The sequence below is a fragment of the Sorex fumeus genome, unplaced genomic scaffold (genome assembly GCF_029834395.1).
Source record: "Sorex fumeus unplaced genomic scaffold, SorFum_2.1 ptg000115l, whole genome shotgun sequence".
NCBI classification, from domain to species: domain Eukaryota; kingdom Metazoa; phylum Chordata; class Mammalia; order Eulipotyphla; family Soricidae; genus Sorex; species Sorex fumeus.
Window position 1 is genome coordinate 4,726,340 of NW_026606172.1, and position 18,723 is coordinate 4,745,062.

Below are 18,723 nucleotides of genomic sequence, written 5' to 3' on the forward strand. Positions count from 1 at the left end.
ACTCGGGTCGGCCATGTTGGCAGCTTATAAGGCAAATGCCCTACCGCTGTGCTATGAAAATACTAATTTGAGCTTTCTAGTTAAATGTGGTACTGAGGAGACCTTTACTTATGATCCCACTTGAAAACCCACTAAAATAACAGCCAAAAAATATTTTTGCCTTAAAAACCTCTTTTTTTTTTCCTGTGGCAGGGAGGCCATACCCAGCAGTTCTCAGGGATTACTCTTGACTTTACACTCCTGGCTGGCTGGAAGGGGTAGGGGATTGGGTGGATGGTACATATGGGATGCCAGGGATAGAACCCAGCTCAGCTACATGTAAGAAAAGCACCCTACACACTGTACTATCTCTCCAGTCCCATTTCCTTAAAATACTTACATTCAAAAGGAAGAAAATAATAAAAGGAGATAACACTGTCTGAATTATATTTTAGAAAGGAAGAGAGCTCAGGAACAGTTAATTTGTGCTGAAAAACCCCCCAAAATCTCAGGAATTTGAAACATCATAAATCTGCAAAAGTGGAAGTAAAAGTAGAGTGAAAAAGAAAAAGATCAGTTGAAAATCTTTACCAGGAGCCAAAGAGAGCATACAGTGGTACATTATCTACCTGAAAGCAACCAAGCCAGATTCAATCCCTGGCACCATCGGATCCCTGATTCCAGAGCCCAGCCAGCCCAGCCAGGAGTGATTCCTGAGCTCAGTGACAGGAATAATCTGAGCACAGCTGAGTGTTTGCCAAATACCAAAAAAGAAAAAGCAAATCTCGACCATATACCTTCCCCTACTCAATCAATGGCAATTCCTCATTCTCTAAATAAGATGAACTGCAAGACACTTGGAAAAACAAAGAATGAAGAGTTGCAGAGGAAGACACAGAACCCTATTTCCCCATACTTCTGGAAGATTAGCAGCTTTGCCCAAGTCCCAAAGCTCCCTCCATGCCACTGGCCAGACTGCCCAATTGTAAATTCTAGATATTCTGGACATATCCAAACTCGACAACACTGACATTCCAATAACAGTACACCAGATTGGAAGGAATGTAATGCAGAAGTCAACCAATCCTGACTAACAAAAAAACATTAACACAGAAAGTTTGACTTCCAACAACAGCTTAGTACATCCTCAGCTAAGGATTTAAGGTCCCTATGGTGAGATACAACAATTTTCACAAATTTTCTTCTAAAAAATATTTTTGGATCATTCCATTAGTGATTTAGTGGTAACTAGTAATATAAATTATTGTGGGCTGGTCTGGAGCGAAGGCATAGCAGGTAGGGCATTTGCCTTGCATGCAGCCAACCCGGGTTCCATTCCTCTGCCCACTTGGAGAGCCCAGCAAGATACCAAGAGTATCTGCCCGCACAGCAAAAGCCTGGCAAGCTACCCATGACATATTTGATATGCCAAAAACAGTAACAACAAGTCTCACAATTTGTCGTGAGACGTTACTGGTGCCTGCTCAGCAAATAAATGAACAACAGGAGGGCAGTGCTACAGTGCTATTGTGGGCTGCTATGGAAGTAGGTTTGAGGGGTGGTTGGGAAAAATGGAGTCAATGGTAGAGGGAGGTAACCACACTAGTTGTGGGATTGAATGCCTGTAGCAATCATCAAAAACAACTTCGTAAACCACAGTGTTTAGGTGAGAAAAAGAAAAATCGGGGGTGGGGTGGAGTGGATAAATGGGGCTAGAGATAGAAGAGCGGATAGGGTACTTGCCTTGCACATGATGACCAGGGTTCAATAATTGGAACCCCATCCCACGAGGAGTGATCCCTGAGAACAGAGTCAGGAGTAAGCCCTGAATACAGCTGGGTGTAGCCCAAAAACAAAAACAAAATAATGTAAAAATAGGGAATATACTCATACTGAACAATATGATATAATTCATACATCTTTCATTAACTTGACTAATCTCATTAAAACCTGCAAAAGATATTTATAAACAAAGAGGTAAATATCAAAGAACTCAATGTTACTTGCAAATGCTTGCCTCAGGGACCCTGGAGGGAAGAAAAGAGAAGTATGAAAGTTTTTTTTTTTTAAATACAAGCTGCAGAGGTAAAGTTAGGTTGACTATAAAATATTCATTATTCTTATTTTCTCCCTAATATAATCACAGATATATATTTACCAGAAAAAAAATCCAAAAAAATAGTTCTACATTTTTAGATGGGGAAAGCTAAGATGTGCACATCTTAGATAGTCTTAGATAGTCCTAACAACAAGACCCCAAAAATAAACCCTTTTTTCTGTTAGACAGTATTTGAGGCACCAATTACAGTACCTGGTACATGATGGCTACTTTGGGACTTTTTTTCCCGTTTAAGTCAGCATTACTGTCATATAATACCCATTAGCAGTGCCAAAATTAAGAGTATAGTTAGGAAACCGTCAACATCATTACCTACTTATGTTGGACCATAGAACAGTTGTTGGGATTGCCTTTTATGTATAGTAAGACATTTAGCTACATCCCTGGCCTCTTTCCACTAGAGGCCAGTAGTAAGACCCCAATTAGGAAAAATCAATAATATCTCCAAATACTGTAAACTATCCCCCACAGGAAACCAAATTTCCAAAATGTAACTGCTTTTGCAAATAATTTTCTGAGTCATCAGGAGGATTGTACTTTCCTAAATAACAAAAACTTTTAATGGTGATGTTTTTCTTAAATTTATTTGTGTAATATTTAAGTGACCCACTAAACAGATTACTTCTAATGTCCCTCTTGAAACTTTCAGAAGATATCACTAGAAAAACATTAATGTTTAATATTTTAACTTTTCAATCTGATAGATATAATACTGAACACTTCATGTTCACTGTTTCATACTTTTGGAACCTTCCAAGAACACTTATTTAAGGAGCAGTTTTTTGGTTGTAGTTTTGGTGTCACACCTGGTGGTGCTCGGGGTTTACTTCTGGCTCTGTTCTGGGATCACTCCTGGTGGTGCTCAGGGGACCATCGGTGGTGCCAAGGATCAAGCCCAGGGGGTGAAAGACAAGCACCTTAACCCTTGTGCTTTCTCTCCCATCCCAGTAAGAAACAATTTTACAGGCTACAGTAATCAACATATCAGAGTGTTCCCAAAAAAGGTTTTCCATCACTATCTGTATTCATTCTGGCACTAAACTAGGAAGAAAAATAGCTTAATCTGCTTAGTTTATAATTCATGATTAAAATGTTGCAATGTATTCAACATGATAAGGTGAATTATAACCTCTCTAGTAATTAGGGAAAGGTTCACAATACCTAACAATGAACCATTTTTTTCTTGAAGCATTTTTAGTATTGTAGCATAATGAAAGAATACTTTTAAATTTTTAATTATGATTCCCTGAGCACTTTCAGTAACTTTTTCCCCCTTTGCAAAAATTTGCACCCCCCCCAAAAAAAAAAACACTAGAATTATCTAAGGACTTATCTATAATTTCAAGCTACCTTTTTCAATGGACATTGAAGGTTAGGTTCAAATCCCACCGTGTATGCCTACTGGAACCATAAACAAATTACCTGTTCAGGCCTCAGTTTCAACTATATAACTTACATAGTAAGACCCATCTGAATAGCTTAAGAGGTCCTCATGAAAAAGTACTTTCTCCTTTCTTTCATCAGCAGAGGTAACTATCAGTTAAGGACCAACAGGTTTAAGCATTTGTTGAAAATATACCAACAAGGATGTGATAGGGGCAATTAGTCCATTCACTATAGCTCCCTGTAACTATTTGGAAATCGACGCTTTTCATTTCCCAAACCTATCTTCTCAAAAATCAGTTGACATTTCAGAGTCTTTTGAGATTTTACAATTACTGGTATTGTTTCTTAAATAGAGTATTCCATCAAAGCACTGAATACAAAGCACTGAATACATGGAAAATTTATTACTTATATTATCTATTGTCTGACGTCTCACTTTTAGTAAAGACACAAAAACTCCTCTTAAAGTATTCCTTCCTCTCTCCCTTCACCCACACATGAAATGCCAAGAAATGTTGATTCAAATTTTCTCTGAACGGAACAAAATAAATTGAAGTTTTTCTTCTCAACACAAAGTGGGATGTGTAACAGTTAACTATCATTCACCCAAATGCACATCATTCATGTTGATTATTCAAGATTAAATCACTTGCTAATGAATATAATTTAATATTACTCAGAGTATTTGAAAGCCAAATGTTTTTAACAAGAAACTTGGGGAGTTATATGATTCACTGTCTTACTAGCAAATAAATGCACCACCATACTAAAACTTTAATTAGTGGATAAAACTTAGTACAGATCATTTTTATTCCACATTTTAATTTTAGAAAAAGACTTTACAAAGTTCACCTGCATGGTGAAATCAGTACAGGAACTCTAAGCAGATCTACTGGTAATCTAGAGCATTTAAAACATGATATAATTTCAGTAAAAGTTTTAATCTGAAACTATGTCAAAATAGCAACTCATTAATCAGAAATTTAAAAGTTCACTGATTTTAGTGTTTATTTCCTTGGACATTAAGAAGGTACTTTTATAAAACGTTTTTAAGAATCATTCAGCAAAATAAGAGTGGTTAAAAATCCTCCAAAATATTCTGGTCCTCAAATTTCAAATTCTATAGCAATTAGGTAAGTATCATCAAATCAAGTAAACTTACAAAGTCAAATGGAATTAAAATCAGCTGCTCATTAATGATTTTAAAAAGCACAACAAAGAAAAAAAGATTGAGCATATTTTACATCGTAATCCTATTTTAAATTTAAAATTCGAGATTAAAAGAAATCTACCAATAACGTGTTTTCTAGATTTAACATATGACAGTTATAGTAAAGTCAATGAACCTCTTAAATCTATTATCAATAAGGAAAAATACGGTTTAAAAAAGTTCCTAAGGGCTAAAGTGATAGATAGCACAGCAGGTAGAGCATTTGCCTTGCACGCGGCCAACCCGGGTTGGATTCCCAGCATCCCATATGGTCCCCTGAGTTACCACCAGGAGTAATTCCTGAGTGCAGAGCCAGGAGCAACCCCTGTGCATCACCAGGTGTGACCCAAAAAGCAAAAAAAAAAAAAAAATTTAGTTAAAAAAATAAAGTAAAAAAGTTCCTAAGTAGAACTGTCAAAAAAGAATAGCATACTCTTCATACCAAAATAGTTTCTTGGTGGGAAATGGGGGTCTTATCAGAGGGAATGATGAAATCAAAAGATAAATTAAACTAACGAATTAAAATGTCAATTCCACCCTATTTGACAGAGAGGAAACTGAAGGCACAGCGAGGTTAAGTAATATGCCCAAGGTAGCACTACTATCAGTGGAGCCAGATTTTAAACCCTTAACATTCAAGATAATAACCAGTTTTTTAAAGCAACGGAGGGAGGGAGGGAGCAGAGAGAGAAAACAGCGGGTAAGGCAGTTAGTTGCCTTGCATCCGGTAGACTAGGGGTTCAATCCCCAACAGCCCATATGGTCCCCTGAGCCCTGCCAGGAGTGATCCCTGGGCACAGGGCCAGGTATAAGTAAGCCCTTTGAACCAACGGGTGTGGACAACCCCCCCCCCCCCCAGATAGATTTTAAATTCGAAAAAAAAAAAGCAAAGGAGCAGTTAGTATTGGCAGTGGCAGGAGATAGATTCTATATATTTAAGTAGCCGTGAAAGAGATGACACACATTTGACGCCCGCCTGCACCCCCCCCACCCCATAAGTACTTTGTTTGATGCGCTAATATTGGACTGTGGTCAGACACTTTGAAGCTACTTCAACTCTCCGTGGCAGCTGACCGAGGAGAGGATGAGTGACACAGCTCAGACATTTCACGAGCTAAATTAAAAGTCCCCGGGAACGTGGGCGCCGCGAGGAGAACGAAGGAACAGAGCAAGGGGGGGGGGGGGGCGCGCGGGGGGGAGATGAGGCAAACTTCTCCCCCCACTCCCCCCATTCCTCCAACGGTGTTATTAGGAGAGCGCCGGCGACGTCGGGGGCACGGGGAGGGGTGCGAAAGGGGGGTGGGGGGTGGGGAGGAAGGTGGTCAAGAGAAGGACTGATGACAAGTCACACCGCCCGCGCCCCACCTTCTACAAGGAGCAACTGAAGCCCCAAACCCGGCGGGTCGGCGCCTCCGCGCGCCGCGGAACGGGTGCACCGGGGATGACAGAAGACCCCCTGCGCGGGGGAGGGGTGCGGATGACAGCACAGGGGGCGGCCGAGCGACCGCCTGCCTCCCACCTCCGACACACCGGAGGGTGCGCGGGGAAGGGGGGGGGGTGGGGAGGGGGGCCACGGGGCGGCGGCGAGAAGACGCTCGTCGGCGGCCCTAGACGAGGTGCGAAGAGCGCAGGAAGCCTCCGAAAGGCGGGACCCTGGGGCAGAAAGGGGTTCGTCCGGGGTAAGAGGGGCCGGGGTGCCCCGTCGGTCCCGAGCTCGCTTTCCTGCCAGCTCACCCTCCCTCCGGCGCCGACAAACTCTCACTTTCTCCGGCCACCCTCCACCCGCGGGTCACCCGCGTTCGGCTCCCCGCCCCCCACCCCCAAGCCGGAGGGAGGCTGTGGGGGGAGGGAAGCTTCACCCTCGCTCTCCTTGTGCGGCGGCGGGCAGAGAGCAGGATTCCGGGAGAGCGAGCGAGAGGGGGCCGGCAGGCGCCGGGGGAGGCCCGACCCCCGGTGACAAGTCCCGGCGACCGACGGGGCGCCTCACCTGACAGAAGCGTCGGCAGTAATCCCGACTGCTGATCCCGACGCCGCCGTCAACGTAGCTGCCGCCGCCGGCACCACCGGCGCCGCCGTCTGCACTTCTGAGCCCCGCAGGACCAGGCGGCGACTCCACAATGGCCACGAGTTCTTCTCCGAGGCGTTCGGCCTCTTGGTCGCTCTCTTCCTCCGCCATGAGGCTCTCGCCGCCCAGCGCGTACCAGCCCCTGCGCCGCCGCCGCTGTAGCTGCCTCGGCTAACCTCCTCCTCCTCGGCTTAGTTCCCTCCCCCTTCCCTCCGCCCCAGCCGGACAGGGGCCGCTCGCCTGGCTCCACTTCCGGCTCCTCCCACCCACGCCCCCAGCTACCATTGGCGCACGCCAGCCGCCACTCAGAGAGACGCCCGCCCTTCCTTAGCCATTGGCCGAAGCAGCCATCCGTTTGCTAGCTCCGCGATCCGTTGGTCAAGGCTGCTCGGCGGTTGCTGGGGACCGCCTACGAGCTTCGCCAGAGGCGGCGCAGGAGGACGGGGCGCGGCGGGGGACACGGAGGCCGCCGCGGGGCTCGATCGGGCGACGGCGGCGGCGGCGGCGGCGGCGGCGGCGACGGCGGCGGCGGCGGCGGCGGCGGCGGGTCCTCCTCCTCTCTCAATCCTTTGCTCCTCCTTTTTTCCTCCTCCCTTCCTTTCCGGCCGGGTCTCGTCCACTTCCCCTAGCGGCCGCCCCGATCCTACGGTACCACAGAGCGAGGGAGGCCGAGGGTGGGCCCGGCCGTTGGTGTGGGCTTGGGGCCCGGGGCCTTCCGTCCTGAAGCGCGAGCCGGGGGCGGGGCCGGGACGCCGTTGTCGGCGGCGGGAGGAAGAGGGAGGAGACGGGAAGCCTGACAGCGGCCGCCTCCGCCAGGCGCCGGCCGCCTCCTCCCCAGAGACTGCCGCCAACTCGGCTGTCGAGTTCTCGGGCCCGCGGCGGGCAGCGGGGACGCGGCCCTGGCGCTGGGCGCCGCCGGCGTGCCGGGCTCGGCGCGGGAGGAGGGAAGCCAGACGCCGGGGACGTCCCGCGCCCCGCCTTACCCTCCCCCTCCCGAACCCTGGGCCCCGGGGGCGCGCGGGGAGAGCCGAGCGGGACGCCCCGCCGCGCCGGAGCCGGCCTGACGAGTGCTGGGGTGGGTCCCGGGGCTGAGGCGTGGAGGAACTGCCCGCCCCCCGAAAAGCGTAGTTTTCCAGACACCTGCGCGGCGGCTCGGGCCCGACGTTCCCCTCCCTTTCTCCATCCATCCTGCTGGCCCTCCCCCTCCCCCAGGTCTAATTATTTTTTTCCCCCCCCTTGCTCTTTTTCGTGTTTTTTGCAGTGAAGGCATGACTTCCCGGCACCGCAGGGAAAACGGGTTGCAAGCCCAGGAACTGTTTCCCCACCACCACTTGTTGAAAATCTGAGTGCGAGGCGCCTCGGGATTTGAAGCTGCGTGAGGGGGGGGAGAAAAAAAGTGCCCGCGAGTCCGCGCGCCTCCCTCTCGGCCCCGGAGACCCTGCGCTGAAGGAGCCAGACGGAAAAAGCTGGAAACGCAGCCGGTAAACGTTGACTAGAAAACTTGACCTAACTTTTGATTTTTTTTTTCCCCCTTCTGTCGTCTCTCCGTGGTCGGCCAATTGCTGTCGCTTGGTTCCTTGACGTCCTTGTTTGTTTGAAAAGGTCTCTTGTCTTCTCTCAAAACGCACGGCTGTTGTTGGGTTCTGTAAGTGCGAGCATCCTCCGCGGGGTGCACGCTTGATTCTGCAGGGACATGGGCAGAATTGGGAAAGTTCCAGGACTCTGGAAGGCACAGGTCGTTTACCACCAGCCCAAGTGACTGAGCATTTTTCCGGCGTAGACGCACGTTTTGTTACATGCACGTTTATTTAGTGTCTGATAGTGGGGAATCAGAATATTTAGAGGCGAGACTGTTCACCGGGCAAGATTTAGGCATGGCTAGGCCAAAATATTTAATGTTTTAAGTGGGGCTGACTTGCGAGAGGACGATAAAACTACCGTTGACTATAAACCTGGGATAGTATTTCATGAACTACTCACAAGGGAAGAATTAGATATCTTGGCAAGAGTCTATCAGATACTTAGCACATGAAAACCATGCATTAAACAAATGTTTGTTTAAAAAACATAGAATTCAGCCTATTAACGCCTAAGCTTTATTATGTTTTCAAGAATGCATGTGAAATAAATATTAAGCCCTTTTCTGAATTCTTTAGGTGCTTTACACTTTGACAGTTTAAGTGACGATTTCTTGAGGGAAAATTTTACGTTTTCAGTCCATTCTCTAGTATGTTATTACCCAAAAAAAAAAAAATCCTTCGTTTCTGATAGCATTTATAAGGCACATTCAGGGATTTTCTGCAATCTGTTTATGCAGAGCAAAATTGCATTTGGAATTCAATCGATTCTTCTTTTTGCCATCAGAGTGGATTGGTGGTCTACTACCCATCTCAGTGCTCTCAGGTATTGTGGCCCTGTGTCAATCCTCTGCTTGGGAACCTTATAGTAGAGGGAATTTAACCTACAGCAAGTGCCCTACCTATTGGCCAAATTCGTTTTAATTTTTTCTTTTTCTTTTTTTTTTGTGGGGTGGGGGGAGGGGTTCTTTTTTTTGTTTCTTCTTGGGTCACACCCGGAGATGCTTGGATTACTCCTGGTGGTGCTGGGGGACCATATGGGATCAGACACAGGTCTGCTGCTTGCAATGCAAGCTTAGTCTGAATGCATTATCCCTGGGGAAACAAGTATTTCTTAAAAGAACATGGTGGTAGAGTACTTAGTTCAGTGCTTGCCCACCTGCCTACCCAGGTTCTATCCCCAGTATCCAGTTGTTCCCCTGAGCACTGCCAAGAGAAATTCCTGAATGCAGAGCCAGGAAAAACCCCTGAGCATCACCAGGTATGGCCCAAAAACAAAGCAAAAAAAAAAAAAAGATTATTACTTAGGTCAGGTTTTTGTGTCAGATAATTTTGGCAGTGGTCATAAGAACTAGAATTAGTCAAGAAATAATTGAATACTTATTAATAATTCAGTAATTGGAAAATCAATAGTTAAATAATTAGAGAAATAGTGAAATTGACTTACCAGCAAATTTGCAAGTATCTGTCACAAACTAGCTATTTTAATTTATAAAATATTGTAATTATTAGTCTTTAATGGAGAAAAGGGTAAATATTTTAATTTTGATTATGACCTTTTGGAAAACTTAGGAAAAATGTGTATATTCATTTTCAAAATGGCTTGCTGAAGAGGTAACAGTGTTCAGGCATCTGCATTGCCTGTAGCTGAACCCACTTGGAATCCCCAGCAGCACATATGGTCCCCTGAGTATCCATCAAGGTTCACTTCTGATCACAGAGTCAGGACTAACCTCTAAACACCTAGTTGCAAAAAAAATTTAAGATAAGAGCTAGATTTGCATTCTGTATTTCCACTTTAAACTTTAATGTCTTTGGGGCCAAAGTGATAGCACAGCAGGTAGGGCGTTTGCCTTGCATGCGGCCGACACGGGTTCAATTCCCAGCATCCCATATGGTCCCCCGAGCACCGCCAAGAGTGATTCCTGAGTGCATGAGCCACGGAAACCCCTGTGCATCACCGGGTGTGACCCAAAAGTTAAAAAGAAAAAAAGAAAGAAAGAAAGAAAACGTTAATGTCTTTGTGACTCCTGTTAATTACATTTAATTTGATATTTCTTTTTGCTTCTAAGAACAATTTGGAAATTCTACTCACGTTCACATAACATTATGCTGTTTTATGTCCACCTTTTTTCACAATTCCCTACAATTGTGTACCTAAAAGCATTTATTCCAAACTGTGAAGGGTACAAAAGTCTTTCAAAATTAAGTGTATGGGGACCAGAGTGATAGTATATGGTTTAAGGTGCTCGCCTTACATGTGGGCAACTCAGTTCAATCCATGTCACATATGTTCCACTTAGGCACCACCAGAAGTAAACCACCAGGAGTAAACCCTGAGCACAAGCAGGTGTAGACTAAACCCCTCCTCCCCCCCAAAAAATGTAAATTGGATCAGATTAATATAATAACATTCCAAATATTGAACTGAAGATCAGATTTTCTTAAGTAGTGACATGGAATAGTTGAAGTTCAGGATTCAGGAATGGGTCTAGTTATTGGCAACTTGCCTTCCCTTGCAGTATTTTGGGTGAATTGACTTAATGGACACACTGTACAATTTGGGATTGTTTTCTTATTTTGTTTTGGTTGTTTCTTTATTTTGGTTTTTAGTTTGGGGCTCTGCCTAGCGATGCTTAGGGCTGCTTTGTACTCAATAATTACTCCTAGAGGAGCTTAGGAGGAAGATAGGGGATGCTGTGGATCAAACCTGGACCAGAAATGTGCAAGGCAAACGTCCTATCCACTGTATATTGCTCCAACCCCTGTTAATTTGAATTTAGTTTCCTGAAGATTTTAGTATAAAAATGTTTATACCTGCTATTTATTGTAAATTACTTTCCAAATGGATTGTTGTAACAATTATCTTTGTTTCTTTGTCTTTAAGAACCTTGTTAAAAATCAAAATGGAAAGATTTGTAGTGACCGCACCACCTGCTCGAAACCGTTCTAAGACTGCTTTGTATGTGACTCCCTTGGATCGAGTCACTGAGTTTGGAGGTGAGCTGCATGAAGATGGAGGAAAACTCTTCTGCACTTCTTGCAATGTGGTTCTGAATCATGTTCGCAAGTCTGCCATTAGTGACCATCTCAAGTCAAAGACTCATACCAAGAGGAAGGCAGAGTTTGAGGAGCAGAATGTAAGGAAGAAGCAGAGGCCCTTAACAGCATCTCTTCAGTGCAACAGTACTGCGCAAACAGAGAAGGTCGGTGTTATCCAGGACTTTGTGAAAATGTGCCTGGAAGCCAACATCCCACTTGAGAAGGCTGATCATCCAGCAGTCCGCGCTTTCCTATCTCGCCATGTGAAGAATGGAGGATCCATACCCAAGTCAGACCAGCTGAGGAGAGCATATCTGCCTGATGGATATGAGAATGAAAATCAACTCCTCAATTCACAAGATTGTTGACAAGGAAGTTACCACCATTGTGATCAAGATAAATAATGTGGAGTATTAAAGTTATGTGTTGATTGTGTGGTTCATTTTTATATTTATTTCATTTAAAATCATGTGATGCAGAATAGTTTTGCAATGTGTATATAGTTGCAGGCAAAAACAAAACCTCACTGCAAAACTTAATTTTGTCACCAATGGTGTAAAACAAAATTTAGGGATTAGAGTGTGTTTGATACCTGAAACCTGATGGTTATCTTTAAAATTGATGGTTTTCCTTCTGAAATATTTGTGCATGGAAGTACTGCCCTGCTTTTTACCTTGTTGCCATGTATGATTATTCCTTTAATTGAAAACTAATCTAGGAAATAGAAATTGCTGCCAGGAAATATTCACAATAACTAAAAAGGAATTATATCTGATTAGAGCATCTTCAGAAAGGAAAGGATGGTGGGAGAGTCTTCTTGTATCTTCAGATTCCTACAAGAAAATGAGTTTATTTCAGAGTATGCTCTACTTGTATATGATAGTTAACTGAACTGTTCTTCAGTTCTTCACTCTTTTCCTCCCTTTTAAAGGCTTATTGTATTTAATAGCAGCTTTAAGTGACCAAAAGACTAGAATCTTCCAGTATCAGTGCCAAATGGCATAGGGAATTTTGCAGTGACAATTTTAGTCTCACTATAAATGCACATTCTTTTAACTTTAACTTAGATTTCAAGCATCATCTTAAATTTGCAAACATTTTTTTCAGTATCTTGGTATATAAAGATAGTGATATTGGCATTTTTATTTAAGCAGACATTTCATTATTGAATTTTCAGTTTTTGACAGGATTAGTAGTAACTTTTGGTTAACATCAAGATATTAAAATTTCTCTACCATATAGTTTTATAAGTTTAAGTAAATAGAAACAAGTTTATTTTCTTTCACTTATATGTGCTTTGCCTTGTGCAAGGTTTTTAAAGGTGGATGGTAAATACTATTTAGAAATATTGGCAAGATTTTTGTAGTGGAAATCTGGCAATGTCCTGCATAACTGGGTGAGGAATCTTAAAGGTCAACCATGTTCTGGAAATGATCTCCCTGAACCTCACTATTCTATAAAGTTATCAAAGTAACTTAGCTCAGTTGTGTCTTCTCTGTTGGAGACTGATTTTTTTTTTTAAGGAATCGAAAGCTGAAAATTGGACTAGAGCTTTAAAAGTAACCTCTGAAAATATTCAAGTTAAAAAATATTTACAAAATATATTTCTATTACAAGGTACTAACAAATGATGCCCTATGTGACTTAGAGTTTCTTTAAGGTCATTTTACTACAAATCTTCATTTTTTAAAGAAACCAAAGTAAGAAAAAGGTTAGATTTTCTATTTTTCAGAAACACCTTTCTATGCCTAAGTTTCCTTTACAAACAAGTTCCTAGTTCAAGTTGTCAGAGTACACATCTGGTTTTAGGTTTTATGTGGGTGTTTTGTTTTCATTTTAAAATAAGCCTGCCACCAAAAAAAATATACACATACCACTTGTCAAAATTTGAACTACCGATTTTTCTCATGTTCAGTTATATTAAAGTAGCGCAGTAAAGCCTATGATATTGTTGCTCATTGATAAGGCACATGTGGAGACCAGCAGCAAAACATAACAAAACTGTACTTTGCTTTTACTTCTCTACTAAGGAGTCTGCAGGCAACCATGTTAAATATGAATTGTCTAAGATCTAAAAAGCTAGGAAAATAATTGAGTTTTATTAGACTTTTCAAATTACAGAAACGTAATCATTCTAATTTTTCAAAATCCCATGTGATTTTAGATTACTCTATTGTTTGGGTATTAATTTGCACCACCAGCACAGTGGTGAATATTGTTTGAATAGTCCTATGCAGTAGCTGATACTGTACTAATAAAACACCAGTAATTAATATTTTAGTTTCTATACTGATTTGATCATTTCGGTCCTGTATATCTTAATGTATTTTTCCAGGCTCCTAATCCCCACATACACTATATAGAGGGGCATAATCCAACCATTTGATAGGGTTATATCATGTCCTTAGAAACATTTTCCATCCTCGTATAAGTCATTTGATATTTCGTTACTGATTATGAAATCTCATTCTCTAAACTTGTTAACTTTATCTCAGTGAGAAGGCAGAATGATTGTTTTAGCCTGTGCAAACTGGTACCAATCCGTGAATTCATAGTTGGCATATGTTCGATAGATCTGAGAATGTCTAAGAGACATATGCTGCTGTGGAAATGTAGTGGACATGTGTACAGAAGCTTTCAATCTTAACTAGTGTTAGTGTGATGCTATACTATTGGAAAAAATAGCATTTTTCTATTTTATAAGTTGTATGCATAAACATAAGATTTGTAATGTTTCATTTATAGACCGCCTCTTCAACACATGCTTACCTGTTAATAGCCTTTTTCTCGAAATATGGTAGTATGTCTTCCAGAATTTCACACTAGTAAATAGTTCCTAGCTTGTTGAAATGTTAAATTCCTTGTTGGTTTCTTTTGATTCAGGGCCATATAGCAAGCCTGAAAGACATTGTAATCATTTACTACAGGGTGAAAGCTTAGAATGATTGTGTATGAGAGCCTATATAGTTATTTTATTCATTTATCATCTTTGAGTAAGACTTTAAGGGGGGAGGTGCTACTTGATGGTTTTGGCTCTTTTGAATTTTCTGGGACCAGAAAACTAAAGAAAAAAGTTCTGCATCACAAAATTGTTGACAGTTGGGTATTGCTCTGATGTTTTCATTGCTTTAAAACTGTTGTAATAGTTGGTGAGATCTCCTAGCAGAAAGTTCCATGTTAAGATATGTGATTGAAAAACATATTAAAAATAAAATTTAAAGTGGCTCAAAATGAAAGCCAAAATTCTTTTGGCACCAAAATTCATGATTTTGGCTCTCTGGTTTGACTTGCCCTGGCTACCATTTTCGTAAGCTTCAAAACGTGTTCATTAAACAGATTTGTAATATAATTTCCGTGGAAATCTTAACCTGAAATTGCTTTAACTTCTGGTCCGCACTGATTAAAATGTGAATGTGAAGTGGCTATCTTAAACTTTAGTTTATTTCAGTCCATGCTATCATAGATTTTTGAAGTAAAACTGCAATTCCTTTCTGGTGGTATCCTACTTGTATCCAGAATACTGTATTCATTAAAACTTTACTATGTTCATTTTTATATACCCATGCTTTTTTTTTTATCTTATATTTTTGCTCATGCATGTATCCTCGGTATAAATGTCACTTTTAAAGTTTTGTCTTCGTGACTTTTAGAAATAAATTTCAAAAACTTGTTTTGGAACATTTTGGAAGCAGTTTTGTTTTGTGAGTCAATGTATAGTCTAAAATTCCAGGCGATCTACAGAATTATGCTGAATTTTAGCTTCCATTCCAGCTTGATAAATCCTTTGTCAGATTATTACACCTCAAATTCATTGTAAACGTACTTCCTTAAATAATTCACAGTTTGATACAACAAAGATCTTTTTCCCCAAATTAATTACATATGTCACATTTGAATTAGCTTTTCACTACTGTAAAGAGAGAACATGTTTTTTCTTTGCCTTCTCTTTGCTGCTCTCATAGGAGTGACACTTGGCCTTGCTTGTTTGGTTGTGCTCATGTATCAGCTTATGTGTTTGCATGCCCTGGTTATATTGCACATTAATGTGGAGTGGGGTGTGGGAGGGAGTATTTTTAGTACCAGCTCTCCCAGACAGTAGAGGCACTGGAACTGCTCAGCACAGGTAAGTGACACCAATGATTGAACTCAGTCTCTTTTTTGTGTGTGTTTTGTTTGGGGGATACACCAGGCAGTGCTCAGGGGTTACTCCTGGCTCTGCACTCTGCATTTGGGAATCACACCTGACAGGTTCCGGGGAGCATATGGGATGCTGGAGATTGAACCTGGGTGGACCACATGTATGGCAAGCACCTCACCTACTGTACTGTCTCTCCAGCCCTTAAAAAATTTTTAAATCACATCTAAAACCCGGTGAAGTGTATTAATATTTCAGGGGAATGAAAGAAATTCTTTGAATTCAAGAGCCGGGTTCGATTCCTCCACCCCTCTCAGAGAGCCCAGCAAGCTACAGAGAGTATCTTGCCTGCACGGCAAAGCCTGGCAAGCTACCTGTGACATATTCAATATGCCAAACACAGTAACAACAAGTCTCGAAATGGAGACATTACTGGGTCTGCTCGAGCAAATCGATGAACAACAGGAGGACAGTGACAGTGAATTCAAGAAACCAGACTTTGAACCCTGCCACTTTATAATCTCCTGAGAACTGCCAAGAGTGACGCCTCACACATAGGCAGTAGTAGTCCCTGAGCACCACTCCTCCCCGCCCCCAGATAAAAACTCATTTTGTATGCATGAGATGTCATATTGCCACTATTATGGTAATATGTAATATGGTAATTACAATTTAGCACTTCTCTATAATGTCTTAATTTCCTATTTCAGGTAACTGGTGTTAGAACTGGAACTCATGTAGCTATGTTGATTACTCTTCATGATAAAGGTTGGGATTTTGGAACTTGTATTATTTTTTTCGTTTTGGGTCACACCTCACAGTGGTCAGGGCTTATTCCTGGCTCTTCATGCAGGGATTACTCATGGCAGTGCTCAGGGAAACCAGATAGAGTGCCAGGGACCAAACTCAGGTTGGACGCATGAGAAGCAGATACCCTACTGAAGAGATCATACAGGTGTTAAGGATCTGCATGTGGTAAATACTACCACTCACATTCCAGAACAGTTTTTTTTAACACTGCTGAGGAATCACTGAGCATGTCCTCACTTCCTTCCACAGTAATAATTTCTTCAATTCTCATTACAGTAGTATCAGAGCAATCAAGAAGCAACCTTTCCAATGGCCATTATTTTTTTTCAATATATATTTGTAATTGAATCACTATGAGATACACAAGTTACAAAGTTGTTCATGGTTGAGTTTCAGTCATAAAATATTCCAATACTGTCCCTTCACCAGTGTACATTTTTCTCCACCAATGTTCCCAGTTTTCCTCTCACACTCCCTCACCCCTGCCTGCCTGTATGGCAGGCACGACCCCCCCCCCTTCTCTCTCTCTCTCTCTCTCTCTCCTCTCTCCCTCTCTCCTTTTGTTCATTCTGGTTTGCAATACTGATACTGAAAGGTAATGTATATCCCTTTACCTACTATCAGCACTCCAGAGTGATCGTTTCCAACTATTATTGTCATAAAGTGGCCATTATTTGTTAATTTTTTCTTCCTTACTCATTTCCATCCTCTCTTCCCCACACAGATTCTGACCACATACTTTGGCTAACTCATAACATCAACTCACTGTGATATCAAAGTGGTGCATTTTGTCTTTGGGTTTTCAGCAATGCTTCAGGGCTTACTCCTGGCTCTACATTCAGGGGTCACTCCCAGTCGTGCTCAGGGACCATATTGAATGCCAGGGATCAAACCAGGGTCAGCTGCACACAAGGAAAGCACCTTCCTCCCCTATATGAGATCTCCAGTCCTTGATGATTACTGTCATATTTATAAATACAATTTCTAGTCACAAATTTTTAGATATGAGGTTTAAACATAAGTAATTGGGGGCTGAAGAGATCATACAGGAGTTACGGATCTGCATGTCGTCGATCCCAATTTGATCTCCCGCATCACATGTTCCCCCAAACGTCATCAAGTAAAACCTAGAGACCTACAAGCACTGTCTGGACTGGGCCCCAGAGCCTGAGTAGCATCACATCCGTGGGCCTTTGCATTGAATCACTGGCCCAATTTCCAGTAACCACTGGTAGGAACCCCTGGGTCTCCTGAGCATTATTTGGGAGGTCTCCCTAAAATAAATAAAGGTATGTGTATTTTATTTCTTTTCTACTATGATCATCCCATATTTTCCCTCACCATAATATTTTTATGTAGTTGAAATCAATAGAAAACACTTCCATTTTTACAGCCATGTAAATGATTGCTCACCACTGAACCAAAACAATGTACTATAACTAAGTGTATTATGACTATTTTTGATACAACTTTTGATTTTTTCTTAAACTAAATGATCTCAACTTTTATTCTTTTTTCAATTGTTGTGTTCCCTTTTTTTCAAATGCAGCAAGAGATACCTTTCAAATACTTATGTAAGTAAGCAGTCAGGTAAATTTATTTTTCTGGAGACCTCCTTTTCCAGCCTCATTTTCTCTTATTCAAATCTACACTTATTTTTCTCTAGATTCCATATTGTGATCATCCTGGGATGTCTCTTTATTGCTTTTCTGGCTAAAACCATTCTTATATTTCACTGTCTATGCCTTATTTAATGCATTGTTCACTAAACACATCCTTCAAAAGCTTTCTAAATGAAAATGTGAGGAAGGTCTATTTCTTGATACTTTGCATGATATAAAAAAAACTTCGCTGGAGTCCAGATGAATAGCTCGATGACTTAGAAAGTATGCTTTGCAAGGGTATGGTCACAGTTTTAATCCCTGAGGCTGTCTGGTGAGCTGAACATGGCCTTGGCAATGCTGCACTTTAAGCCTGGTACCTCTGCTGTTCGTGATCCCTGCCACAGCAAGTGATTTTCTGTCTCACTGTAGGCAGGCATGTGTTAGCCTTGCAACTGAAGGGTGCAATGGCCAAATAAGCGCCACAACTGAGGGTGTGGGGGAGGAACGGATGAGCATCACGGCTGGGAAGTGTAACCCCTGGCAAGCACATGTGTGAGAAATGACACAACCAAAAAGTAATGTAAATACCTATGAGCATTTCTGCTGACTTGTGTGATCATCAAATCCTGATGTTTCCTGGTGATCATTACAACTAAATATTGGAGCATCACAGACAGGCATGTGTGTGATCCTAGGTGATCACAACAATGAGGAGAAGGAAAAAGGAAATTTTGGAGCATCACAGACAGGCATATATGTGATCCTAGATGATCACACAATGAAGGGAAGGTAAAAG

The 18,723-nt window shown here is 42.2% G+C and overlaps 3 protein-coding genes across 6 annotated transcripts in view; 1 reads left to right on the plus strand and 2 right to left on the minus strand.

Moving 5' to 3' along the window:
* ZNF654 (zinc finger protein 654) overlaps positions 1–6,967 on the minus strand; it is a 121,701-nt gene extending 114,734 nt beyond the window's left edge. For both annotated transcript variants that reach the window (XM_056135476.1, XM_056135475.1), the window contains exon 1: positions 6,682–6,967. In XM_056135476.1, coding sequence (XP_055991451.1) covers positions 6,682–6,870 — 189 coding nt within the window. In that variant the 5' untranslated portion in view covers positions 6,871–6,967. The remainder of the gene's footprint in view (positions 1–6,681) is intronic.
* A 14-nt stretch (positions 6,968–6,981) lies between these two features.
* Positions 6,982–10,444, minus strand: LOC130043165 (uncharacterized). Its single transcript, XM_056135461.1, has 3 exons — positions 10,428–10,444; positions 8,033–8,442; positions 6,982–7,309 (listed from the first exon to the last, which is right to left on the minus strand). Exons 1-3 carry the CDS (start codon positions 10,442–10,444, stop codon positions 7,065–7,067), a joined length of 672 nt encoding a protein of 223 aa, XP_055991436.1. The 3' UTR covers positions 6,982–7,064.
* On the plus strand, positions 7,213–15,056 carry CGGBP1 (CGG triplet repeat binding protein 1). 3 transcript variants are annotated; one of them, XM_056135480.1, is made up of 3 exons: positions 7,213–7,306; positions 8,021–8,240; positions 11,224–15,056. In XM_056135480.1, exon 3 carries the CDS (start codon positions 11,243–11,245, stop codon positions 11,744–11,746), a length of 504 nt encoding a protein of 167 aa, XP_055991455.1. In that variant the 5' UTR covers positions 7,213–7,306; positions 8,021–8,240; positions 11,224–11,242; the 3' UTR covers positions 11,747–15,056. The 3 variants fall into 3 exon arrangements, with proteins under 3 accessions (XP_055991455.1, XP_055991453.1, XP_055991454.1); XM_056135478.1 differs by having other exon boundaries at positions 7,228–7,407; XM_056135479.1 differs by lacking the exon at positions 7,213–7,306 and adding an exon at positions 7,458–7,834.
* Positions 15,057–18,723: the final 3,667 nt, after the last annotated feature.